General features: G+C 42.8%; 1 protein-coding gene across 1 annotated transcript in view; it reads left to right on the top strand.

Annotated features, from left to right (window-relative positions):
* TBC1D2B (TBC1 domain family member 2B) overlaps positions 1-24,132 on the top strand; it is a 38,603-nt gene that overhangs the window by 10,393 nt on the left and 4,078 nt on the right. The window contains exons 3-12 of the mRNA XM_079953219.1: positions 504-669; positions 5,476-5,627; positions 6,764-6,981; positions 8,791-9,186; positions 10,191-10,301; positions 10,950-11,143; positions 13,629-14,123; positions 16,858-16,975; positions 17,556-17,741; positions 19,012-19,133. Of these exons, the coding sequence (XP_079809345.1) occupies positions 504-669; positions 5,476-5,627; positions 6,764-6,981; positions 8,791-9,186; positions 10,191-10,301; positions 10,950-11,143; positions 13,629-14,123; positions 16,858-16,975; positions 17,556-17,741; positions 19,012-19,133 (2,158 nt within the window). The remainder of the gene's footprint in view (positions 1-503; positions 670-5,475; positions 5,628-6,763; positions 6,982-8,790; positions 9,187-10,190; positions 10,302-10,949; positions 11,144-13,628; positions 14,124-16,857; positions 16,976-17,555; positions 17,742-19,011; positions 19,134-24,132) is intronic.

The raw sequence follows: 24,132 nt of genomic DNA, 5'->3' as shown, positions 1-24,132 counted from the left end.
GTTTATCTTGGTTGGTTTCTGCTACCCTTCCCCACACTCATTCTGAATTCCAGTTTTATTCTCTAAATTTTAATGCAGAGCTTTTTAAACATTAGAGTGTCAGCTGCAGTGTGCAGGTGTATCACTCAAATGCTCCCTGTGCTCCTCCCAGGGCTGGAAATGCTAGTAAAACTGAATTACTGTGTCACAAAACGACGCATGTCTAAAAAGTCTGTCACCAACATGAAAAGTTTGGAAAGCTCTGCTTTAATAACTGCATGAGATGCTGTGAGTTATAGCCAATTTGCATGACTTTCTTAGCTGGCCTTGAGGGGAGTATTAACTCTTCAGCACCATAGTTGCTGGACTGTGATAGTTTCCTGGGGTACTTATGAGGGGAGCTCAATACCTTCCTTCATGACATGTTAGAAGTCCTCTGAATTTGCCCTCCATGAGCCTTGATGTGGACTGCTGGGGTGTCAGCTGCATTATTAAGTACTGGTGGTGTTTTTTGCCCTTCTTAGATTGGACCACCATGTTTTCAAATGCATCAGCAGAGAAAGCTAGAAATGTCCTAATGGTGGAGGCAGCGCGCACAGAACTGGTGGGAGAACAGGCAGCGTGCCAGCCAGCCCCAGGCCAGCCAAGTGCCATTAACTTTTCTTTGAAGCAACTGGGTACAGATATCAAGTGAGTATTGTGTGTTGTGTTACTTGACAGTGTTCATCTAATGGGGTTGGCATAAATAGTACCATGTGATTGCAAAAATGTTTATGTTCAGATTAAGCCTGTGGAGCAGATGATATTTCTTCCCCTCCCCAAAAAAAATACATTTGGAACTGAAGCTGTTCATGATTTAGCAGAGGTAACATTTGAACCTAGGTTTCCAGCAGCAACATTCAACTTGCAGCCCACTGGCTTCCATAATAACTTTATTATGTTTCAGGGGAAACATGTAGGCTAAATCTAAGTGAGGCTGTGGAGATGGAGTTAAGCTGACTAGGGGTGCCAGTGATCAGGGAACAGGACTTTAAGACAAAGTTAAAACCAGTGGGGACCTGTGAAAATCCATATGGGAGTCCAGTTCCCATGTCAGTTTGCTACCTAAAGCATCTCAAGGGTGTGGAAATGGAGTGATTAGAACGTACTAGATGCCACCCAAGGTGCATCTCTGAGTAAAAATCTCTTCTCATAGGAAATTTTGTTCATGATGTGATTATTTTCCACACCATGTTTCTGTTATGAGCAAATGGTGGTTCGTTTGTTGAACAATTTTTTCCTCACTGATGCTTTCTACCAGTTTACATGAAGCAGAATTTAGTTGGCAGATCTGTAATTTCATCATAAAAAACACATTGGTACCTTTCAGCTTTCTGGTAAGGAGAAAGTTCTAGCAGTGATGAAATGTAGCGTCTTACTCACCATGCTGCACCAGCTCTTTCGCTTGCCCTTTGAAAAGGACATAATACCCTGTTCACATAATACACTGTTACTCCTGTTTAAAAAGTTCTAGATCATTTATCTTTGAAACAATATTGGTCATTTAACGTAATAAAGAGATTGATTGATACATCTTTAAAACAAATGTCTTGAAACATTGTAAAGTAAAACACCCCATAAATATCTCTCTGTCTTTGTGTTCTCTTTTTAAATAGTGGGAAAGGCACACTGAATATCTAAGATGTAACCATTTATAAGGCTTGTGCTGCTGCTGAAGTCACTGTTTTGACCTTGGCCAACTTCTGGCAACAGTTTTGTGGCAACTGACCTCCGATCACTTTTCTTCTCACCATCCCCACTCGCACCCTTTCATTAATGCTGAAAGGCTGCCCAGGGGAGTAAGTCTTGCAAGTACTTCTGCAGCACAAGCTCCCATCAGTTTCTAGGGGGCGAAGCTTCAGTACTTGGAGGATTGTCCTCTCCTGGTTCCTTTTCCAGATGGTTATGGAGCAGGGCACATGTGGCAACTGTTGCCTTGGTTGCGCTGGAAAAATTAAACCACATCCTTCTTGTAATTTCAATGAGTGTGATTGATACCCCCACCCCTATGCTATTTAGTTGCACAAAAAGGCTTTTGAAAGGAAAATGTTGGATGTGCAATTCTGAATATGGTCTAAGAATTTTTCTCTGCTTGTCAGTTTGACCACAAAAATGTCCATAATGGGATTCTGAATCTTGCATACTGTTTGTAGGAAAACTAAGGCATCTCTGAATTACTCCAGATTAGGCATCCCCAACCTTCGGCCTTCCAGATGTTTTGGACTACAATTCCCATCATCCCTGACCACTGGTCCTGTTAGCTGGGGATCATGGGAGTTGTAGGCCAAAGCATCTGGAGGGCCGCAGGCTGGGGATGCCTGCTCCAGATCCTTACTCCATGTGATGACTTTTAGCTCCTAGTCTATAATGTTAACTTTTGCTTTGGGCATAACATAGGGAAATATCAGCCCTGCACAGATCTTCAGCCGTCATCTGTTTTGTGTTACTTATCAGATTGTGTTCCTATGTGGCAAACTGGTTGTGCATAAAGTAGCCTTCACCAACCTGGTGTCCTCCAGATGTCCTGAACTACAGCTCCCATCAGCCCCAGCCAGCATGGTTGTATGGTGCTCCTTACTTAGGAAATCAAATGAACATTTTTCTTGGCTGGATCAAGCTTTTGTGGACATTATGTGGAACCTGCAGCCCTCCACATGTTGCTGGACTACAACTCCCATCCTCTCTGACCACACCTACATGATAGTATGGGTTGATGCCTCAAGATCTGGAGGGGCACAGGCTTGCCACCACTGTTGTATGGTCTAGTGCAACTTTCACCAACTTGGTTCCAGGGCTGGCCCAAGATACTTTGCTGCCTAAGGTGAACCAGAAAATGGTGCTCTCCTTGGGAATTGGAGTTTGTTAAGGGTGCAGCAACGGGTTACAGCAACGATAGGGAATACCAGGCTAAGGGACCAATGCAGCCTCCAAGCCTCTGTGGTGGGGCTCAGGCCACCCCTCTCCAGTCCTGCTTTACACCCTCAAGTTTTGTTTTGTTTACTGACTGAAATGGTTCTTTGGATGGAGGACAGTACTGTGGTGGTAGAAGAGCACCCCGTCCCCTGCAACCCCTCCTGCGTCCTCTTTCCATTCCACTGACTGACCTGTCTTTTGCCTTTGCACCATGGCTTACTGGCTGGAGACTGAAGCTGCTCTCTTGCAAAGCAGGAAGCCTGCATGTCGGGAGGGAGCTGTGCACACAGCACAGCAGTTGAGTGGGACTCTGTGGGCTAGAGGTTTGATAGAGGTACAGAAAGGGAGGGGAAGTAAGACTCTGAAATGGGGAGGAGAAACCCTGTGGTGAAGCAAGGGGGACTAAATGGAGAAGAAAAATGGGGGTGAGGAGGGAAAAAGAGGAAAGCCAGAAAGCAAGGGGAAGGGTGTGCAGCCAAGGAGGCAGCAATCAAGTGCAGGAGGTGGAACTGTTGCTCCTCGCAGCTGTGTGGAGCCTGCCACCCTAAGGCCACTGCCTCACCTTGCCTCACGTTGTCCTCCAGATTTTATGTCTGGAGCTGTGGGAGCTGTAATCCAACATCTGGAGGGCACCAGGCTGACAAAGGCTGGTCTAGCATCTCTCACAAGTACTTTACCACTAACTCCCTCCCCAAACATATGAAGGAAGTTCCAAGATCTTGCGGAAATTGTAGAGTCAGCCAAGGGAAATAACATTAACTTTACCAAGTTCCCCCTTGTTGACTCCTTAACCACAATTGCCAGGCTTTCTCTTTCAGAAATACAGCAGTTTTATCACGTGCTTTGAATGTTTCTCTTTGCAAAATTAGCCAATATGTGTTCATGTGTTTTAACAGCTACTGAGCAATTTTTATACAGTTGTTGCAGATCCATAGTAAAGAATGGTTGCCGTTACCAAGATTGTGTTACACAAATTCAAGACCGTACTTACGACTTCATTTCTTGGCAAACATGATTGCTTGAAATACATCTGTTCTGGTAAACTTCCTGAAGCTCGGTGCAGATTAGTGTATCTTAAATGCATGTACTGTAGTAACCCTTGAGTGGTGTAATCATATGGCGAGATTTTGCAACCAGAATTCTTATATCAAACTAACAAATGGCAGTTTTCACTCTTTATACATTTCCTCATAGTGTTTATAAAGTTGCTTTACATGCCTTGCTTTGTTTTTTAAAAATATATTTTACTTATCATTTTCAATTTTCTTATGTGCACTGATGATAGTCAGTTTGGATGGGGGGCTTTTATCCACTTCTGCAGTTACACAATCAACCAGTAGCTGAACTGGGTTCCACACAGTCACAAAAATGAAGTCACAAGCTACAGTCACAAAAGCGAAGTCACAAGTCAGTCCCATAAAATGAACAACAAGCCACAGTCAAAAAACCAAAAAAGCCACACCAAAATGCAAAAATATCAAAAACAAAACCTCCAAATATATATTCTGTGTTGCGTGGGTGCTCGGGACTCCACAGCTGGCAGACTCAACAGGAAGCATCTGATTAGCAGCGAGGGACTCAATTAACAAACAAAACACACGCAACAGAAACCAGACGGTGAAAAGCGACCCCTAAAATGGCAATTTTACATGGATTTTGCTATCTAACGAGGCCATTGATCCATAAAATGAAATCAATAAAACAGTACAAAATGAAAATGTGATTTTTTTTTCTTACCTGCGCTGATGATAGTCATTGTTTGGATGGGGGCTCAGGGTCCTCTTCCACAATCACAATCTGCTTGGCTCCAACCATTCGCAGAGGCCTCAGAGAGCTCCCATGGCTGGAGCCCAGTCGCGGACCCTCCGCAGGCCCCGCAGATGTCCGGGCTTGGCTCTGAGCAGTGGCGAGGCCTCCGAGAGCTCGGAAAACTCACTTCTGGGTTAAAATCATTCGTAATCCGAAAAAACGTAATTCGAAGTGTTCGTAACCCGAGGTACCACTGTACTTTGAATTTAAGTGTAGTAGGAAATGATTTACTATTTTAAGTGGAAAGCCTCGGGGATTCCTTGAGTGATCCATTGTTGCTGTCATAGATTGTAGCAGAGTCACTTATTGCATTACCATATGCTACAAATGGCATTCTGAGACTTATTTGGAGCAGGCTGTCATTGACAGGGTGGGAAACGTCTGAAGCATAGTCCAGCCTTCCCCACTTGATGTTTCGGATTGCAACTCTCAGCAGCCATAGCCAGTGCATGTCAGCTGAGCACCTTTCTATATCTTCCTGGGAATAATGTTTAATCTGAAGAGTATAAATTAAACTCCTAGCCCTTGATATTTAAATGCACATTTGACAAACTTTTGCAGTGTAGGCATCTGCATCAACCAAGTTCTCTGCTTTGAAGTAAATTTGGAACCAAGAGAAATTGAACAAAACAGTAGTTTTGCTTGCTTTTGATTTCTACAGTTGTGTATCCTTTATTTTAAAAATTACACTTCTCTCTGTTTGTATAACTACTTCTTAATTTCTGTACTTGCCAGGAACTCTGTGTCTTCACTAAGAACTGGAAAAGGAAGCAATGACAACCGTAAGAGTATTTTTTACACAGAGGAGTGGGAATTTCTAGATACGAAGGATTTGGAGGAGTCGATAGTTCAAGATCGGAAGAGGTTTTCAGGAGAGCAGAGCAAAGGTACTCCAGTGTTCCTTCTCCCCACATCTCCCATCCCCATCTTTTCTACTATTGTACTTTCCAAGATTCTTTATGTTTCTGTACCATTGACTCTTAGGAGCTGATGAAAATGCAGTCCCACTCTAAAGGCACACCATAAAAGGGGTTCTCCATTGATAAAGAATTCTGATAATATCTCTTATTGGAAACTGATTTTTATAATTTGCCTTTGCATTTTTCTGTCTTAGCTACCAGGATACCTGGACTCAAACTTGCACTGCTGTGACTTATTTCCATCAGACCCATGCTGTTGTCAAGGCATTTTTCTTGCGTGTACAAAGTACCTCTTTATTAAACAATATGTTGCAAATTGGTTATATTGTACTATATGCAAGAGCGAAGAGAGTAAGGAATACAGCATTTTGGTGCAGTTGATAGGGGTTTAGATTCAAGTAGAGAGGTTGTGGGGGTTGGGGAAACTTGAGTTAAAATCCACACTCAGCCATGGCAATTGTGGCCAAACTTCAGTTACAGGTAGGTCAGTCTGAAGTCTGAGGAGGAAGATGGATAGGATACAAATGTGATGATTTTAAAAATGGTAGGAGTTTGTTTCTGCACAGATGTTTTCAACTTTAAATTGGGAAGGTCTTCCATCTGATCAGAGTCGTTTGTGGTGACTTGTGGTTAGTCTGATGAAGGAAATACGTGCTTCACTGCTCGGTTTCCTTTACTATTGTATTGAGTTGGAGCTCACTACAGACAATGGATTCTGAGGCTAAGTCTCCAAATGTAATCCTAGTTCTAACACAAACACAGAGGATAAATGAGAGTGCTATGGGCTCACTTTCTTGTAATGACAAAAAGAGTTAAAACTAACATCCACTGAAGTAGCAGGCACTTCTTTTTTCAGTTCTAATTTTGTCCTGGTATATGATTTCTTAATTGTGCATGGTCTCACTGCTTAGAATTAAAGGGACAGGGAGAAGAGAACTGAAGGAAACAGATGACATACAATTAATTAATCAACTTGGAAGTGCTTGCTTCAGTCTTTGTTCCAGATTTGGTGATTGAGTACAGTTGTGTTCTTTTAACAAAGTGAGGAATGTGTCCAAATACATTTTAGACTGAATGAGGAAAAAATATATCTCCTTGTGCAGGCGTGTCTGGTCCAGCCTTTCCATTTGATTTTGGCCGCATTCCACACAGAACAAGGCGTCCTTTAAAGGAAATGATTGCAGGCAGCAAAAACCGGAATAGCACGGAGTCGTCTTCTGATGAGTGTAATGGAAACAAGCTGGCTTCCGAGATGCAGTTGAAGTTCCAGAGCCAACAGGAAGAGTTGGAGAGTCTCGAGAAGGAGCTGTTGAGTCAAAAGGTAACTGGTCTACAAGCTAGAGAGGAACAGTAGCTGGAGCTGGAGCCAGCATTGGCATCATATATGGCAGGTTTTGCCAAGCAGTGCAGGAAAACCTGCCTGGCGCACACATTAGAGGCGGGTGGTTTAGACTACAGTACAGCGCCTCTTGGGCTTGCCAATCAGAAGGTTGATGGTTTGAATCCGCTTGACAGAGTGAGCTCCTGTTGCTCTGTCCCAGGTTCTGCCAGCCTAGCATTTTGAAAGCACACCAGTGCAAGGTACCGCTGTGGTGGGAAGGTAAATGGCGTTTCCATACTCTCTGGTTTCCGTCATGGTGTCCTGCTGCTCCAGAAGCAGTGTAGTCATGCTTGCCACATGACCCGGAAAGCTGTCTGTGGACAAACGCCAGATCACTTGACCTGAAAGCGAGATGAGCACTACAACCCCGTAGTCGCCTTTGACGGGACGTAACCGTAAACGTAACTCCCTGGCCATGCTAGCTAGGGCTAGAATCTGACAGCATCTGGAGAGTACTATGTTGGGGAAGGCTACCAGTTATCTACTTAACTGTAAATGTAAAGGTAAAGGGACCCCTGACCATTAGGTCCACTCGTGGCCGACTCTGGGGTTGCGGCGCTCATCTCGCTTTATTGCCTGAGGGAGACGGCGTACAGCTTCCAGGTCATGTGGCCAGCATGACTAAGCCGCTTCTGGCGAATCAGAGCAGCGCACGGAAAAGCCGTTTACCTTCCCGCCGGAGCGGTACCTATTTATCTACTTGCACTTTGACGTGCTTTCGAACTGCTAGGTTTGCAGGAGCAGGGAACGAGCAACGGGAGCTCACCCCGTCGCGGGGATTCGAATCGCCAACCTTCTGATCAGCAAGTCCTAGGCTCTGTGGTTTAACCCACAGTGCCATCCGCGTCCCTCTCTACTTACCTGTAATTGTCTCAAATTCAAAGCCTTAAGCTGTCCAGATTTTTTTTTTTTTGAATGATTGTAGGTGTAGGGAGAGAGATTAACTTGCAACAGAATTTTGATGTGCTTGGTTTAAAAATGCTTCCAGTTGCTATCCTAATTGTTTGTTTTGGAGATCTACTGTAGGTATGGCCAAAGGCTGGCATCTACCCAGAGGTTTGATTCTTCTCTTTAAACAGAATTCAGTTTCATGTTGTAATGGTTTTAAAACTTTCCTCAATTTAAAAATTGGTGTAATGTCTGTCACGAGGGGTAGATGCACAAGTGATGGAAGTTAAGAGCCGTCTTGGCTGCACAGACCTAGTTTATCTTTTATTTAACCAAATAGTTTTTTTATTTGGTTTATTATTTATTGTAAAGCAAACCTCTAAGCGGTTTACAAAGTATAAAATATTGGGACCACTGCTTCTGCTCACTCCACTTACCAACCATGTCTATCTTCCAACCCCTTTCCAAAGCCCCCCTCCCCCGCCAGCCTGCTCCTGCTTCAGAATAAAGCTGCTGTGCTAAACCTCTGTGAATTGCTTGGTTAAAGCTTGTTGCAACTGCATTTAATGGAGGCAAGTGCTTCAGAGTAGCTTACTAAACCAGTCTGTGAAGCACCTCTCCTTCCTCCTGGCTGCCATTTGTCACACTGGAGTTGGCATGGTAGCCATGCAAACTGCAGTGTGATGCAACATGATGTATATAGGAAGAAAACAAAAATATTCACAGTAAAAATAATTAAGCACAAGCATATAAAAGCTGTCAAAGGAGAAATTAAAATCAACAGTAGCTAAGAGATAAAGCACATCTAACTTGCGCATGCCACCATGTTCACCAATATCCTTTTTTTCCTTCTCCTTAAAGGAACTTGTGCGGCTCCTGCAGCAGACTGTCAGATCTTCACAGTATGACAAATATTTTGTAGGGCATCTTTGTGATGGAGTCCCCAAAGATAAGTTAGAGCTGCTTCATGAAAAAGACAATCAGATATTGGGTCTCAATAACCAGCTTGAAAAGCTTAATCTGGAGAAGGACAGTTTGCGGCAGGAAGTAAAGAATTTGAAATGCAAGGTGGGCGAGCTCAATGAGCAGCTAGGCATGCTTATGGAGACCATTCAAGCCAAAGATGAAGTGATCATGAAACTTTCCAGGGAGCTGAGTGAATGTGAGGGCCAGTCATCTGGCCAGAGTGGAGGATCAGTCCATTCTCCCATGTCTTCTTCCATCAACAAAGAACTGCAGGAGCTTGACAGGCTGAAAGTAAGGAACATTTTTGCTTCAGTAGTGGAGGCCCTGAGAATCCCATGTGATGTGCCCTTCTGTAGGCTGAATATTTTCAGGAAATAGTTTGAACCTTGGTTTGGAAGCAAGGCACTTACCACATTTCACCAATTTTGGACACAAGGGCTAAGTTTGGTTGGTAAAAACTATCAAGTAGAGAATGTGAATGGAAGAGAGGTGGAATGAGGATCATTTGAAGGTGGCCCTGACTTGCCAGACCATGTTTTGGCATTGCATCTATCTGAGTTGAGCTGTAGGGGACCCAATTCTCAGATCACAACAGGTGTTGCAAACAAGGTTTAAGGAATGGGGTCACATCCATGAATAAGTAACAAAATGTCATAAGAGCAACAACATGGGAACACATATAGCATGATACAAATACAGATTAAAGAGAGAGTGACAATATATGTGGCAAGATGCTGCCTTATTTGACAACCTTCAGACCTGAAGAGTCTTAAGGGAAGACTGAGCCCAGCAGAAACAGTCACAGCTTAATGATTTGAAAACATAGAACTCTTATAAACTTTCATTGCTTCCCTATTTCTTAATGCTTGAGACACATTTGATTTTTAAAGTAGAGCTTCTCAAGAAACTTAGCATGATCTTGAGTGATTGAGCAACAGTTGGAAGTCAGTGAGTCAGATCATTGTTTTGTCATTAGAGTTTCATTTTCGCTATAGTTGTATAAAATTGGAGAGTACAGTTTTACTAGTGGTCTAGCCCTAAAATGGTCCACCGTGTCAAGTTTTAATGAGTGGAATTTATAGCACACCTTTGAGTTCTTTGACTATCTAGCTCCCCACTTGAGCACTTTCTCTGTAATTCTGGAGTGCCTCCCCCCCCCCGCGTGTCAATATACTGTTTTAAAAACACAAGAAAAGTAGAGCTTCTTGGGTCAAGCTTCACTAGTCCTTACTGCTTGTATTCCTCATAATATATTTTTAAAATAACCTATATTTATCCATATCTTTTGTTCACAGGATAGTCTTCAGGGTTATAAAAACCAGAACAAATTTTTAAATAAAGAGATCCTAGAACTGTCTGCTTTACGGAGAACTGCTGAAAACAGAGAAAGAGACTTGATGACAAAGGTCAGCTTAACACAGATGCTCATTGTAAATCTTTCACTTGACACTGAAAGTAATATCCTGCTAGCTTTCATTGCCAGAAGTGAAAATTTCAAGCAATATATAGAAAGAGGAACTTAAAACTAATTGTTATGCTGATTTGCAGAACCCTCTGTCTTTTTCTGGAATTGCAACATCGTTTTATCTCAGAGGTGGGGAACCCTTTTTCAGTCTTAGGTTTGCAGCATTCCTTCATGGGCAGCCTTCCAGGTGACACACACCAGTTGTGGGCAAGGCAGATGCACGTGGATGTGACTCTTACCTTTGTGCAGGAGATTGTAGCCATGCAAAAAATCATTGGTTACTGCACATACGCATCTCTCCATCCTGCTTCCACACAGGATGCATGCATTCTGGCCAAGCAAAAGCACTTGAGGAGGTGTTATGGTCTGGGGAGAATCCCAGGCATAAAGTTAAAGAGGCGTAGATAGCTGCATTTGGCCTCTGGGACTGAGGTTTCTCAACCCTCTTTTATCTTCATGGGAGAGGGACAACTTGTGCATACACTCACTTATTCACTCACTCACTTGCTTACTGAAATGGATTCCCATGCATCACTGAAATGTTTCTGCAAGTGCCAATTTGAAAGAATTTTTGGTGTATTCTCTGCAGTATACAAGCCTTGAAGCCAAGCTCTGCCAAGTGGAAAGTAAGTATCTTATCTTGCTTCAAGAGATGAAGACCCCAGTTTGCTCAGAGGAGCAGGGTCCTTGTCATGATGTGGTGGCCCAGCTCCTGGAAGATGCCTTGAAAGTGGACAGCAGTGAGCACCTGGAGCAGACATACTTCAAACCTCACATGGTCAGGTAAACAGAAGACTCTTGATAACTTCACATTTGATACAACTATATAAAGTAAAATACCACAGCCTTTTCTGAGAGCTAGTGCAGTGTAGCAGCTGAGGGACTAAGCTGGCACTCGCAGTTTTAAATCTCTTAACTGCAACTATGTCTTTGCCTGGTTGCCCTTTGGCAGTCCTTTTGGACCCGAAAGAGGGCAGAATTGGGGTGGGGTGAAACGGGGTGCACATATGCATGCTCCACCAGCACACATGGGGGCTGGGGCTGGGCCCTCTGTGCGAAATGGTTGCCACCTGTACTAGGATAATACAGGACTCATGTTGTTAGGACTGTTGTAAGAGTTATGGAACTACCTCAGTGGTTGAGCGCCTGGGTTCAGTCCCTCAGTTTCCAGGAGAGAATCCCCTGCCTGAAATCCGGGAGAGCTCGTGCTGAATTGGTGTAGAGTAGACTTTAGATGCCATACCCTGAGTGAGATGATTGGTCCATCTAGCTCAGTATTGTCAACACTGACTGGTAGCAGTTCTTGGATAATATGCTTATGAAGGACAATTGTCTGGAGTTCTACTATTTTTAGTATACTAACCACTCCCTCTTCTCTCCTCATAGCCTTCTTCCTTTTCCTTTCTTGTTTTGATTTATTCTCTTCCTTTATTGTTATTACTGCATTTTGTGTGCTAGAAAGTGAACATAAAAGCAATTACCAGGGGGGAAAATTGACTGGCAATGACTCCAGAATTCTAGACCTTCCCTTCTCTACATGGAGATGCTGTAGGCATAACCTAAGACCTTCTGCATGCAAAGCATGTGCCTTAGATCTGTGCTAGCTGGTCATTTGTCTGACTTGGTAGAAGGCAGTTTCCTGTGTTCTTGTGTGAAGTGTTGTTGTGTGATGTTAAGACACCAGTGCATTTGGAATGGGTGCCAGTAGCATTGTATTTTCTTTGGGGAACAGTGGGACTGAATTTAACACCTTTTTAGGGTGAGCTGCTCTGAGCTAGAACTTCTGCAACCTCCCTGGCAAGATGACCCCTTAAATATTTTTAAACATTTTGTGGGTTCAATGTGTGTGTGAAAGAGGGGTGTACCATCCCTTGTTGCAAAGCCTGGATTAAATTAATTAACTCAAGTATAATCAGTATGTTTTCTAACTTGAGAATTTTTTTGTCTGAACACTTATAAGAAGTATTTAACTTAATAATTATAATTACTATAATATAATATAATATAATATAATATAATATAATATAATATAATAATATACCATCCTTCACTAAAAGATTTCAGGATGGTTCACAAGATATTTGGAAATATTCTCTAAAACAGGAGACTGGAAACTGGAGGTGAAGGAAGATCACTGACTGCTGTTGGGAAAGGGGAGGATGGAGAAGCTCCAGGCTCCGAGTCCTATCCCTTGCCAAAATAATGGTTAAAATGTTTGAGATTGGAAACTTTTAATTTCACAGTGCGATGGCATTACCATTCAATAATTTTGGTGAGCACAGGTGTAATTAAATCCTTAGGATTGTCATTGGCAATTATTTTGCTATTAAATCTGTCACATATGCTTTGAAGTGTTAAATCAGCGTAAGAGACCACCTTATACATCCAGTAGATTGCTGTAGTCTGCAGAAGAATTTCTCATGCAAAACCCAAAGATCTTAGAGCAAGACTTTCGGGGTGGTCACCCCTGCTCTATGGAATAGTATTCTTGTTGAGATATGACAGACTCCCACTATTTACACTTTCCAGAAACAATTGAAGATATTTGTGTTCTGACAGGCTTTCCTAGGTCTTTCCCATGACTGTCCATTTGCTAGGGTTTTTGTCTTGTTTTAAATGTATTTGTAGTCTTTGTATTTTTCACTGCTCATAATTACCTTATATGCAAATTGCTTTGAGACAGTGGCTTAAAAGATGATGGATAAATTAACAACAAACAAACAAACAAACAAACAACAACAACCCTTTAAGTATAAGGGTAAAGGACTCCTGGACAGTTAAGTCCAGTCAAACTTGACTATGGGGTGCAGTACTCATCTCACTTCAGGCCAAGGCATTTGTCTACAGATGGATTTCTGGGTCATGAGGCCAGCATGACTAAACCACTTCTGGTGCAACAGGGCACTGTGATGAGTGCCAGAGCACACGGAAACGCTATGGTACCTATTTATCTACTTGCGCTGATAAACTTTCGCACTGCTAGGTTGGCAGGAGCTGGGACAGAGCAACAAGAACTCATCCCATCACACGGACTCAAACTGCTGACCTTCCGATCAGCAAGCCCAAGATGCTCAGTGATTTAGACCACAGTGCCATCTGCTCCCTTACTAAAATGAATGAGTTAACAGAATGGGGGGGGGGGGGACTTAGTGCATTTTTCTGAGCTCACAAAAGATATAGCAAACTTCCAGAATATCACCTTTCTCTTGCTTGAGTTTTTTTCATTCCTAAAGATTCCCGGTTAATCAGATTTCTCTCTCCTTTACAGTGAATATGATATTTATGGGTTTCAGACAGTCCCAGAGGATGATGAGGAAGAGAAGCTGGTAGCGAAGGTTCGGGCCTTGGATCTGAAATCCCTCTCTCTTACTGAAAATCAGGAGATGTCCACAGGGGTGAAGTGGGAGAACTATCTGGCTAGCACCATGAACAGGGAGATGGTGCGTTCTGTGGAACTCAAGAACCTCATTCGGTATGGGATTCCGCATGCCCACCGCTCCCAGATGTGGAAATGGTGCATTGGCCTTCATGTAAAGAAGTTCAGAGAGCACATGGACCCCGGCTACTTCCAATCACTGCTTCAGAATGCCCTGAAGAAGCAGAACCCGGCTTCAAAGCAGATAGAGCTAGATCTTCTGCGGACTTTGCCCAACAACAAGCATTACTCTTCTTTGACATCTGAAGGAGTGCAGAAGCTGCGGAATGTCTTGCTTGCATTTTCTTGGCGGAACCCAGACATAGGATATTGCCAGGGTCTCAACAGGTAGAATCTGTTTTCTTCATTTTCTGTAGTCATTTGGCATGTCTCACTTTTATTTATTTTTTAAAAAAGAAATATTTATTGTCATTTTGTTATGAGAGGGGAAACATAAATTACATAGAGATTCCCCTTTATCTCCACAATAGGAACTGGTGATATTTATTGTTGAAGCAAAAGGCTGCGTGATCTAAAATAGGAGTTAAAGGCGACGGCAAAGGACTAAATGTGATTGCCATTTATGCCATATTCAAAGGGTCAGCTGTAGAAACAGATTACTTATTTTGCTAATGTGAGCCCATGAAGTTTTCAGGATGGGTAAGGCATTAAGAGAGGGTTGCAAGGGTTCTAGTTCCATTTTGGCCCATAGAGTTGAAGCTGAGTTGTTAATCATATGTGTCAACTGTTTTAATTGGAAAGCCTCGTAATACAACTTAAGATTTGGGGCACCAAGACCTCCCTTAGTTCTTGGTCAATGCAGGGTTAGACAGCACACCCTGCTTTCTTTACCTCCTGAAATAAAATTATTAATCAAGTGTTGCCATTGAGCCAATTGAGAAAGAGGGATAGTTATGGGCAGGACCTGAAAGAAAAATAGAGATTTATGAAGAATGCACACCTTCACAGCTGCAATTTGGCCTAACCAACTTAAATTTAAATGCCTCTGTAGCCTTTTGTCAAGATCCCCAAAATTCCTTCAGTAAAGTTGACATAACTCCATGATTTTACTACTTTGAGATATCTGAATCCACCACATAGCAATTTAAAACCAGAATTAGAGTGTAACCAGTTGTGTTCTGAAATAATGAAAATAGGAAACATCACTGATTTGTTTTAATTAAAACAAAATAAAAAAATTCCTTCCAGTAGCACCTTAAAGACCAACTAAGTGTTGGTGCTACTGGAAGGAATTTTTTTATTTTGTTTTGACTATGGCAGACCAACACGGCTACCTATCTGTAACTTGTTTTAATTAATTTTTCATAGAATTGTAGAAGGTCATCTAGTCCACACCCACACACACCCAGCAACCTTAGCAGACATACTAAGAGTCTGCTGTAGAGGCAAGAGAGCTCTTTTAGGATCATAGAACATATTAGCAGATCGTGTGCAAATGGATTTAATTTATGTTCAGTTCCCTGAATTTGGATATCTCTTAGATTTGTAGCTAAAGCCTCTATTGCCGCTGCAAATTGGAGTGGCAATAGTGGATAGCCTTGTTTGGTCCCTCTTTTGATGGTGAAATTTGTGGAGTTAACTCCACTAAGGGTAATGCAAGCTTAGAATTCTGAATAAATATGCTCAGTTAAATGTAAAAATCTATTCCCAAACAACTCTTTGATAAGAGTTTCCTGAAGTAGCTCCATTCAATACAATCAAAGGTCTTGAAGGTGAAATTAAAGTTACAGAAGAATTACATTTGCGTGCATGCTGAATTATATCTTGGTTTTATATCTTAATTTTATTCTGTGAACCACCCTGAGACCCCCCCCCCCGAGTATAGGGCAGTATATAAATTCAATAGTAGTAGTAATAATAATAATAGTAATAGTCATATTCAGAACCCTTCTAATAGCATCAGCAATATTCCTTTGAGCAATAAACCAGATTGGTCTAGGGCTACAGGCAACTCCCAGTTTACACAGCAGTTGTGTTCTGAGGCACTGCACACATACACGGAATTGTGTATAATTGAAATACACATACCATCTAAACCTCTGAAACCCCTAGAAAAACCCTTTAAAAAACCAGCAGTACTTACCAGATGGGCAGGAATTGTGGCAGTGGTGGCTCTCAGTCTTCCCGTGGACTGGTACCCCAGAAGTGCTTGGCTGTAGGACTTCTCTTGCTGCTGCTGCTGCTGCTGCTGCTGCTGCTGCTGCTGCTGCTGTTGCTGCTGGTGGGCAGTGGTGGCACTCCATCTTCCTCATTGCTGGAGGATGATGTGGAAACAGCAACAAGGAATAGACCGGTACCCTGAAGTGCTTGGCTGCAATTCAGGTGCACTTGCTGCTGCTGCTGGTATTTTGCAGAGGAACATGGTAATGGACGGCTGGTGTTTTTGCCTCTTCAGCTGGTCAGACATCTCTCTTTATGGCTCCATGTTGTTTGTAAGTGCACACTAGATCTTTAGGCTGCATTCCATGGAGAGGACATTTTGGGAGATGATGTCCTTCACCCTTGATGTCAAATGACCCCCAGCGACTCAGGACAAACAGCAGTGCTTCTACTGGTGAAAGAGCTGGGACATAAGGGTTCAGATGGTCCCTGAGGTTTACCCTGGACCTAAGTTGATCAGTGATATGTAAATTAATGCAGAAATCTTGAGCCTGGCTCAGTAGTAGATGGGCAGCCAGTCCAGATATTTTAACAATTGGGTCACATGTTGTTGGTTATGTGCCCCTATCAATGGTCTGGCTGCCACATTCTGCACCAGCTGGAGGTTTTAAACCAGGCCCGAGGGCAGCCCCACATAGAACACATTGCAGTAAACTAGCCTCGAGGTTCCTAATGGATGGACTATGCCTGTCCAGGAATGGCCAAAGCTGGTGAACCAGATGAAGCTGGTGAAATACGTATGCATATATGTTTAAACAAGCCAAGCAGTGCTCGTTTTAGCCGTTCTCTGTGGTCAATTCATATATTAGTGCCAATCACTTTCCAGCATCAGTTTTAATGGCACCCAGATTCTTGCAGTTTTGCAATATGAGATTGTTCTGTTTTATCTTCTGTCTTTCAGACTGGTGGCAATTGCGCTTCTCTACTTGGAGCAGGAAGATGCCTTTTGGTGCCTAGTCACAATAGTGGAGGTCTTCATGCCTCGGGACTATTATACTAAAACCTTACTAGGCTCCCAGGTATGGAGTGTGCCGGCATGCAAATTCAGCCCCTAAAGGCCTAGTTCTCTCAAACACCAGATAAGTGATAAGCTCTTTCTCCATACATGCAACAAATACACATCCCTGCATATAGAAAACTCACATACTGAAATGGAAGTTAGGCTAGAACCTGTTGCCCTGACTTGGTAGATTATTACACACAGGAAGTCTTTCCTTTTGTTTTGCGTGTATAAAACATCCAGTCACGTGAATCTCCAGCTGCAATCTGGCTCTTTTGGTTATGAGCCACATGCTTTTTTTGAGAATTAGGCATACTAGTCAGCTTGTATGTATTTAGATTTTTGCTCTTTCACACTGATAAATGTCCCTTCTGCCAGTGTATATTATATTTCTGCATATGGGGTTCTTGTTCTATAGAAATTATCCCTACTTTTAAGTGCTACCTTTTTAATCAGATACCATTTTGCTCTGGCATTAGAGATTCAGTCACCCTCCTTTAAGGCCTTGTGAGGCTGCCATTTTATTTTTTAAAAAAAAGATAGTACTGTTTGTTCCATTTTTTTCTGAATGAGTATTCCTTTGTCTTGCACTCCTTTAGGTTGACCAGAGAGTCTTCAAGGACTTGATGAGTGAGAAACTCCCTCGGCTGCATGCCCACTTTGAGCAATACAGAGTGGACTACTCGCTCATCACCTTCAACTGGTTCCTTGTTGTGTTTGTAGACAGTGTGGTCAGCGACATACTCTTCAAGATATGGGACTCTTTTTTGTACGAGGGGCCAAAGGTACATGGCGTAACCCTGGATGTTTCCTGATGTTTGTAGAACCTGTGGGTAAAGCTGAGCTGAGATGCCACCCAGTGGGATATTCTCCTGCCAAACATTAGTGAAATGAATAGGAGCTGTGCAATAGCTCAGTTGTCCCATTCATTTCCATGTGCCTTGGGTAGGAGAATTTTCTGTTGGTTGTGCCCTGTATCTCTCATGACTGCTGATGAAACAATTGCTTGAGGAAAGAAATTGAATTGCTGGCAATGTTCAGACTAAGCTATGATTTAGCACATGAGTAGGCAAACTAAGGCCCAGGGGCTGGATCCGGCCCAATTGCCTTCTAAATCCAGCCCACGGACTGTCCGGGAATCAGCATGTTTTTACATGAGTAGAATGTGCCCTTTTAAATAATGCATCTCTGGGTTATTTGTGGGGCAAAGGAATTCGTTCATTCCCCCCCCCCAAAAAAATATATAGTCCAGTCCCCCACAAAGTCTGAGGGACCGGCCCCCTGCTGAAAAAGTTTGCTGACCCCTGATTTAGCATAATGTGAATGAGCCTTAAACTTGTTAGTTCCCTCCTCCAGTGCAGCCATGAGGAGATAGGAAGTTTTAGTTTCTGTTTTAACTAACTGCAGTTTAATGTTATGGCTGCACCCTGGCCAGCTGTGTCCAGTCAACTATGACTTACTGAAACCATCTTCAAACCTTGGTTTATGAAGTTGATTTGTTTCAATATAATGTAGTTCAAATTAATCACTGTTTAGGGTTTAGACATAATGCTAAACTGCAGCCAAGCCAGGGGAAGGGGAGGAGAGGAGAGGAAGGGGAATGAATGAACAGCCTGAGTCTTGTTCACAATAGTTGAGTGTTATGTCCAAACCAGACTATTAAGTGTTAATGTTTTCTGAAGACTGTCTTTCATACTGCTTAGAGAATTTGATAGGATGAACTAAATTTACCTCTGGAAGAATATTGACAAATAGTTTTGTGTGAATTCCATGAGACTCTGCTGTTGCACTATAATTAGACATCTCACCAATCTCTGCTTTCCTTGTGAAAACCAGAGTTCTAGTTCTTGTGCCTTGAATGCATGTGGGCAGTGCCTCATGGAGTTTCTGAAGCCAACAGAGTGGGAAGCGAGACTAACCATAATTTTCTAGTAGTTGAGGGGATGAGGCTTTTGTGGCCTAAATAGTTAGTCATCTCTTCCATGCAGTTAACTGAAGTGGCATTTTAAACACTGCTCATTCTCTTTTGTAACCTGATGTTTGTCAAACATTTAGGTAATGTTCCGGTTTGCTTTGGCGCTCTTTAAATACAAAGAGGAGGAAATCTTAAAACAGCAAGACTCGATGTCCATATTCAAGTACCTCAGATACTTCACTCGCACAGTTCTTGATGCTAGGTAAGGGCCTTTTTGAAAGTTGGAAACTTAGAAAGAATATCTGTTCTGTTTTGGTTTTATTCAAGTCTCTGACTTGACCTTCATTCTATGCGCTCAAATTAAAACAATTTAGTGTAAAGTTTTCTGTGCTGCCTAATTTTCCAAAGAAACTCAAGGCAACTAACAAATTGGTAACAAAATAGTATAAAACAAACAATAATCCTCATTTGAAGCCCTATAATTCAACTGAACATTAACAAACTGAAAACAAACAACAGTTCCAGAACAGCCATCAAAATTGATTCGTTTGATTTGATTTATTGTATTTCTATGCTGCTCTTTATTCAAATGAATCCCAAAGCAGCTTATAAACAATAAATAGCAATAACATCACAAATCCAGCATAAATAATGTAAAACAATTAACAAATAAGCAATAAAACAATTACAACCTATAAAATACTCTTAGCAAAGCAGCAACCAAAAAAATAAGCTGCCATTAACCGGCTGGATGCAGAGGAGTGGTGGGAAGCACCAGCTGGGGAACCCCCAAGGGAAGAAGACCCAGAGCACGGGGAGTGGTGGTGGGATGACCATGAGTGGTCAGAGAGAGAAGACTGGGTGGAGGAGGTGTCAGAAGCTGAAGAGGGAACAGGGTTTAGTGAGTAGGAAGAGGTGGTGGCAGAGGGCAGTCCAGAATCAGAGGCAGAAGTGGAGGCTAGAAGGTGGGGGGCAAGAGGTCTACCTGCTGAGACCAGCTCCCCTCCCCTCTTATCTCCCAGTACCTGAAGAGTTATGAAGAGGGCAGAGCAAAGACAGACAAGGAGAAGAAGTCTCAGGTTGCTTCAGAAGAACCTGGGGGAGGAGGAGACTTAGAGAGCAGTGGGAAGGCAAGGACCTTCAATCCTTGCAACTGCCTCATTGAGGCAAGACCTACTGGGAAGTGTATTACCAGCTGCCTAGCCTAGTTCTTAGAGCAAGGTGCAGGCAATAGGTTCTTTTGAATCACAGCAGATGGAGAACCAATAGGGCACCAGGTAAAGAAGGAGGCAGTTTATTAATTGATAAATATTAATAATATGACACTATACGCTAGACTAGGACTATATGCTAGGACGCGGGTGGCGCTGTGGGTAAAAGCCTCAGCGCCTAGGGCTTGCCGATCAAAAGGTCGGCGGTTCGAATCCCTGCGGCGGGGTGCGCTCCCGTTGCTCAGTCCCTGCTCCTGCCAACCTAGCAGTTCGAAAGCACCCCCGGGTGCAAGTAGATAAATAGGGACCGCTTACCAGCGGGAAGGTAAACGGCGTTTCCATGTGCTGCACTGGCTCGCCAGAGCAGCGATGTCATGCTGGCCATGTGACCCGGAAGTGTCTCCGGACAGCGCTGGCCCTCGGCCTCTTGAGTGAGATGGGCGCACAACCCCAGAGTCTGTCAAGACTGGCCCGTACGGGCAGGGGTACCTTTACCTTTACCTTTTATACGCTAGACTATAAGCACAAATACAAACAGTTATAGAGACAGATAAAGATAAATAATCATATAAGCTCAGCTGCATGCCCTGTCAGCTGCTAAGAGACTGCTGCCAACCCTTCAGGCTGGTGGGCAGGTCACACACCCAGGTGGTGAGCGAGCTGGTCCCTGCACTGCTGATTCTTCAGTCCCCCTTCAGTTCTTCTCCCTCTGGTTCCTCGGTTCTTCAGTGCTTCTTCTGGAACTCCCTCCTTTGCTGAGATGGGTAGCATTTATAGACACTGGACAGGCTCAGTAGCTGGCTGTGCAGGTGCTCTTAATGATGTACATGTTCCTTCCTTCATATTTTTTTTTCTTTGGGGGGGGAACCAAGTTCATGTCTGGGTGCCAGCTGCATGGCTGGGTTGAGATAGGCCTGTTGCACAGTTGACTCCTTTCCTTATCAGGCCAGCTGGCTAGCCTCTGGTTGATGCCAACTTCTAATTATGCAAGTAGATTTATAGTCGTCTTCATTATATTGATAGATTTATAGTGGCACCTAGCGCTAAGTGCTCATTATAAATTGTATATCAGAAGCCCTCATTATATAGATTGATACATAGCAAGGACGCATTGGAAGCAAGCACACCACCTAGCGATTGCTTTCTGCCACTGCCACTACATTACAGATAGATATATAAAGAGTTACTTCTGCAATTACCTCGAGATCAGGAGACACCACTTACAGGCATTGTTTCAGAAATACAGGAAGACTTGCTGTGCTGACTAGACCTGAGCTGTTTTGCTTCTTCTTTGAATAAAGAGTTAACTTTACTGACACCTGATGAGTTATTGCTGACCGGCTCCCAGTTCCCAACTTGACATAAGCTAAACATCACAATTACAGCAGATGTCATATTAACACATTATATACAACTTTTATAATCTATAAAACAATATTAACCCAAAAGGAGCCCCAAAGCTAGCAAATTAAACAGGTATCTGGCTGGCTACCTAAAAAACCCAGACTCTTACAACTACCTAAAGCAGTATAATGATGGGGCCTGACATGCCTTGCTTTTCCACAGATGGGTGTCACAACAGGAAAAGGCCTGAAGAAAAAGAGGGGGAAATTTTAGGTCTAATTTGAACAACCTGGGCTTTAAAAAGCTTTAAATTAGCATTTATATTAAACTATAAGCAGGCAAAAGGAAATGTAAACAGTATTTATTTTTAATCTTCTCCATCCTTCTACAGTTGTACCTTGGTTGTCAAATGCCCTGGAACTTGTACGTTTTGGCTCCTGAATGTCACAAACCTCAAAGTGACTGTTCCAGTTTGCGAACTATTTTTGGAAGCCAAATGTCTGGACAGGGCTTCCACGGCTTCTGGTTGGCTGCAGGAGCTTCCTGCAGCCAATCAGAAGTTGCGATTTGGTTTTTAAATGTTTTGGAAGTTGAACGGACTTTCAGAATGGATTCTGTTCGACTTCCAAGGTACGACTGTATTCTACAGCTGACAGGACAGCTTATAAATACAATTAAAACCTTAAAAGCAGCATTAAATAGATATATCCAACATTATTAAATGCCTAGTTAGGTGATAAGTGTTCCACTCACCTGGGGCTGGGAAGACATAAGATTTGGCAGTGGGGAGAGCATTCCACAGACGGTGCCATGACCAAACAGGCTCTGTCTCTTATTTTCACCCCCTGTGGGGGCACTTGGAGAAGGACTTCAGAAGATCATTTGAACATTAGTCAAGTTGATGTTGGGAGTAGATGTTTAGAGTAGTGCATTGTGACCCCAGTGAAAAGGGATACATTCCTAGTCACTTCTTGAAGGTACATGTCTGATTATGTCCTGATAATTCTGGCAAGTGGAGTGGTGAGTGTTTAAAAGGCAACTCAACACAGGAGTAGCTTGGTCCCAGATTTTCCCCCCAGGAGTGACACCTCAGGTTTTCGGTTTTCGTCAGAAACAGATGAACTGCCTTCTCCTCTTCTCAGGAGACTTTCAGCCAACTTACATTGCATCATGTTCTTTCTTGTTTTGCAATGTACAGGCCCAAGTACTTGAGGTTGCTAACCACTAAGCAGTCCAACAAGATCTCAAAAATTCCAGTGATAGCCGTGTTCCTAAGTTGTAGGTGTCAAGCTCAATGTGCTATGTTTGTTCCTGAAGGTCAGGGTTTAGAAACCTGACCTGACTTTTGCATTGTTGACCTAGCAAAGTTCTCTGGAAACCTCCCATTCCCAATTAAAGCAGTCAGTCCTTTTCAAGCACTATCTCTGGTGCTGGAATACAGCACCCCCTGGCGGACTAAATTCAACTAGCTACAGCCAGACTTCTGAACTCTTCATAGACGATGTCATTGTTTATGCTGTTCCTGCCTCCACTGTGTGGACCCCAATCATACGTTACAGTACTAACGCAAATACAAAACTTTTACTATAATACAGAAACTAGCCATGCCCATTTTACACACAAAGTAGTATGAGTTCTTTAAGATTTTTGTGATGCGTAAGTAATGGGAGAATTATTGGGAAATGCTGCAGGAGCTCATCTTCCTGATAAATGTGCATTTAGGTTCATTGAATACAGTGAGGTTACACTGAAACAGCAAGAAGTTTTTTCTAGGCAGAGATAGATAGAATATTTTCTTTATTTACAAAAGTACATGCCTTGTTTCTTTTTTTCAAGTTGTAGTTCTTTGTTTTTTACCTTTGAAAATGATGTATATTTCTAGGCAGATTTTGAGGGGGAAATAAGCAAACAGCATCCATTTCCTCTCTGCCATGACAGATGAAATGTTTCATCATAAACAAAGGAGAGAGAATGATGAGAAACAGCTGGAACCTGCAGCACTGCTTCAGTAGACCAAGCATGGCTTCATACTTCTCAGAAACATGAGACTTCCTCGCTTTGTAAACTGCATCTAGACTTGGATCTGCAGCTAATTTCTACAAGCTGGGAGCATTTGAGCAATTTTGAATTTGTGTGTCCAGTTAAATTTAGGAACGTGAGAGAGGTTTTTGTTTTGTTTAGCAAAGCTACCCAAGTAGGTTTGCAGGCTTGCACTGAATGATACATATTTGAGGTCAACAGACTTCTAACTTGCAGAATCTGCTTTGTGGGAGTCAGAAATCTTTGCTAATCTACTGCAGATCACTCCCAATCTACTTAATGCCACCTGTGATATAACTAGACAAACTTAGGCAGCAGGGGGGAAAGCATCTCTTTTGCACACTCCTTCCACATCTTTAGTGGGTTCACACTTTGTTGCCCTTTAGAAAGGGTTCTGTGTACCTTTTCAGCTCCATGAGAAGCAGAAACTTTAAGACCTCGTCTATTCCATATTGTTTCAATATGTGGGAAAGGTGGGGCTCTCCTCCTACAGTCTAGCCCAGTGTTTCTCAACCTTTTCCCAACCATGGCCACATTCCAACCTTGTTTCCTTCCTGTGCCAGGCTCCCCCATCCCTGGTTATCATTTGTTCATGAGTTTTGTGCTCTTGACCTTGAGAGAAGAGTTTTAGGATTGTCTTGCAACTGCTGAAATCTGTTTGGGACT

The sequence above is a fragment of the Podarcis cretensis genome (assembly GCF_951804945.1).
Source record: "Podarcis cretensis genome assembly, chromosome: 14".
Lineage (NCBI taxonomy): Eukaryota > Metazoa > Chordata > Lepidosauria > Squamata > Lacertidae > Podarcis > Podarcis cretensis.
Note: the sequence above shows the minus strand (reverse complement) of the source record. Positions and strands in the feature narration are given on the sequence as shown.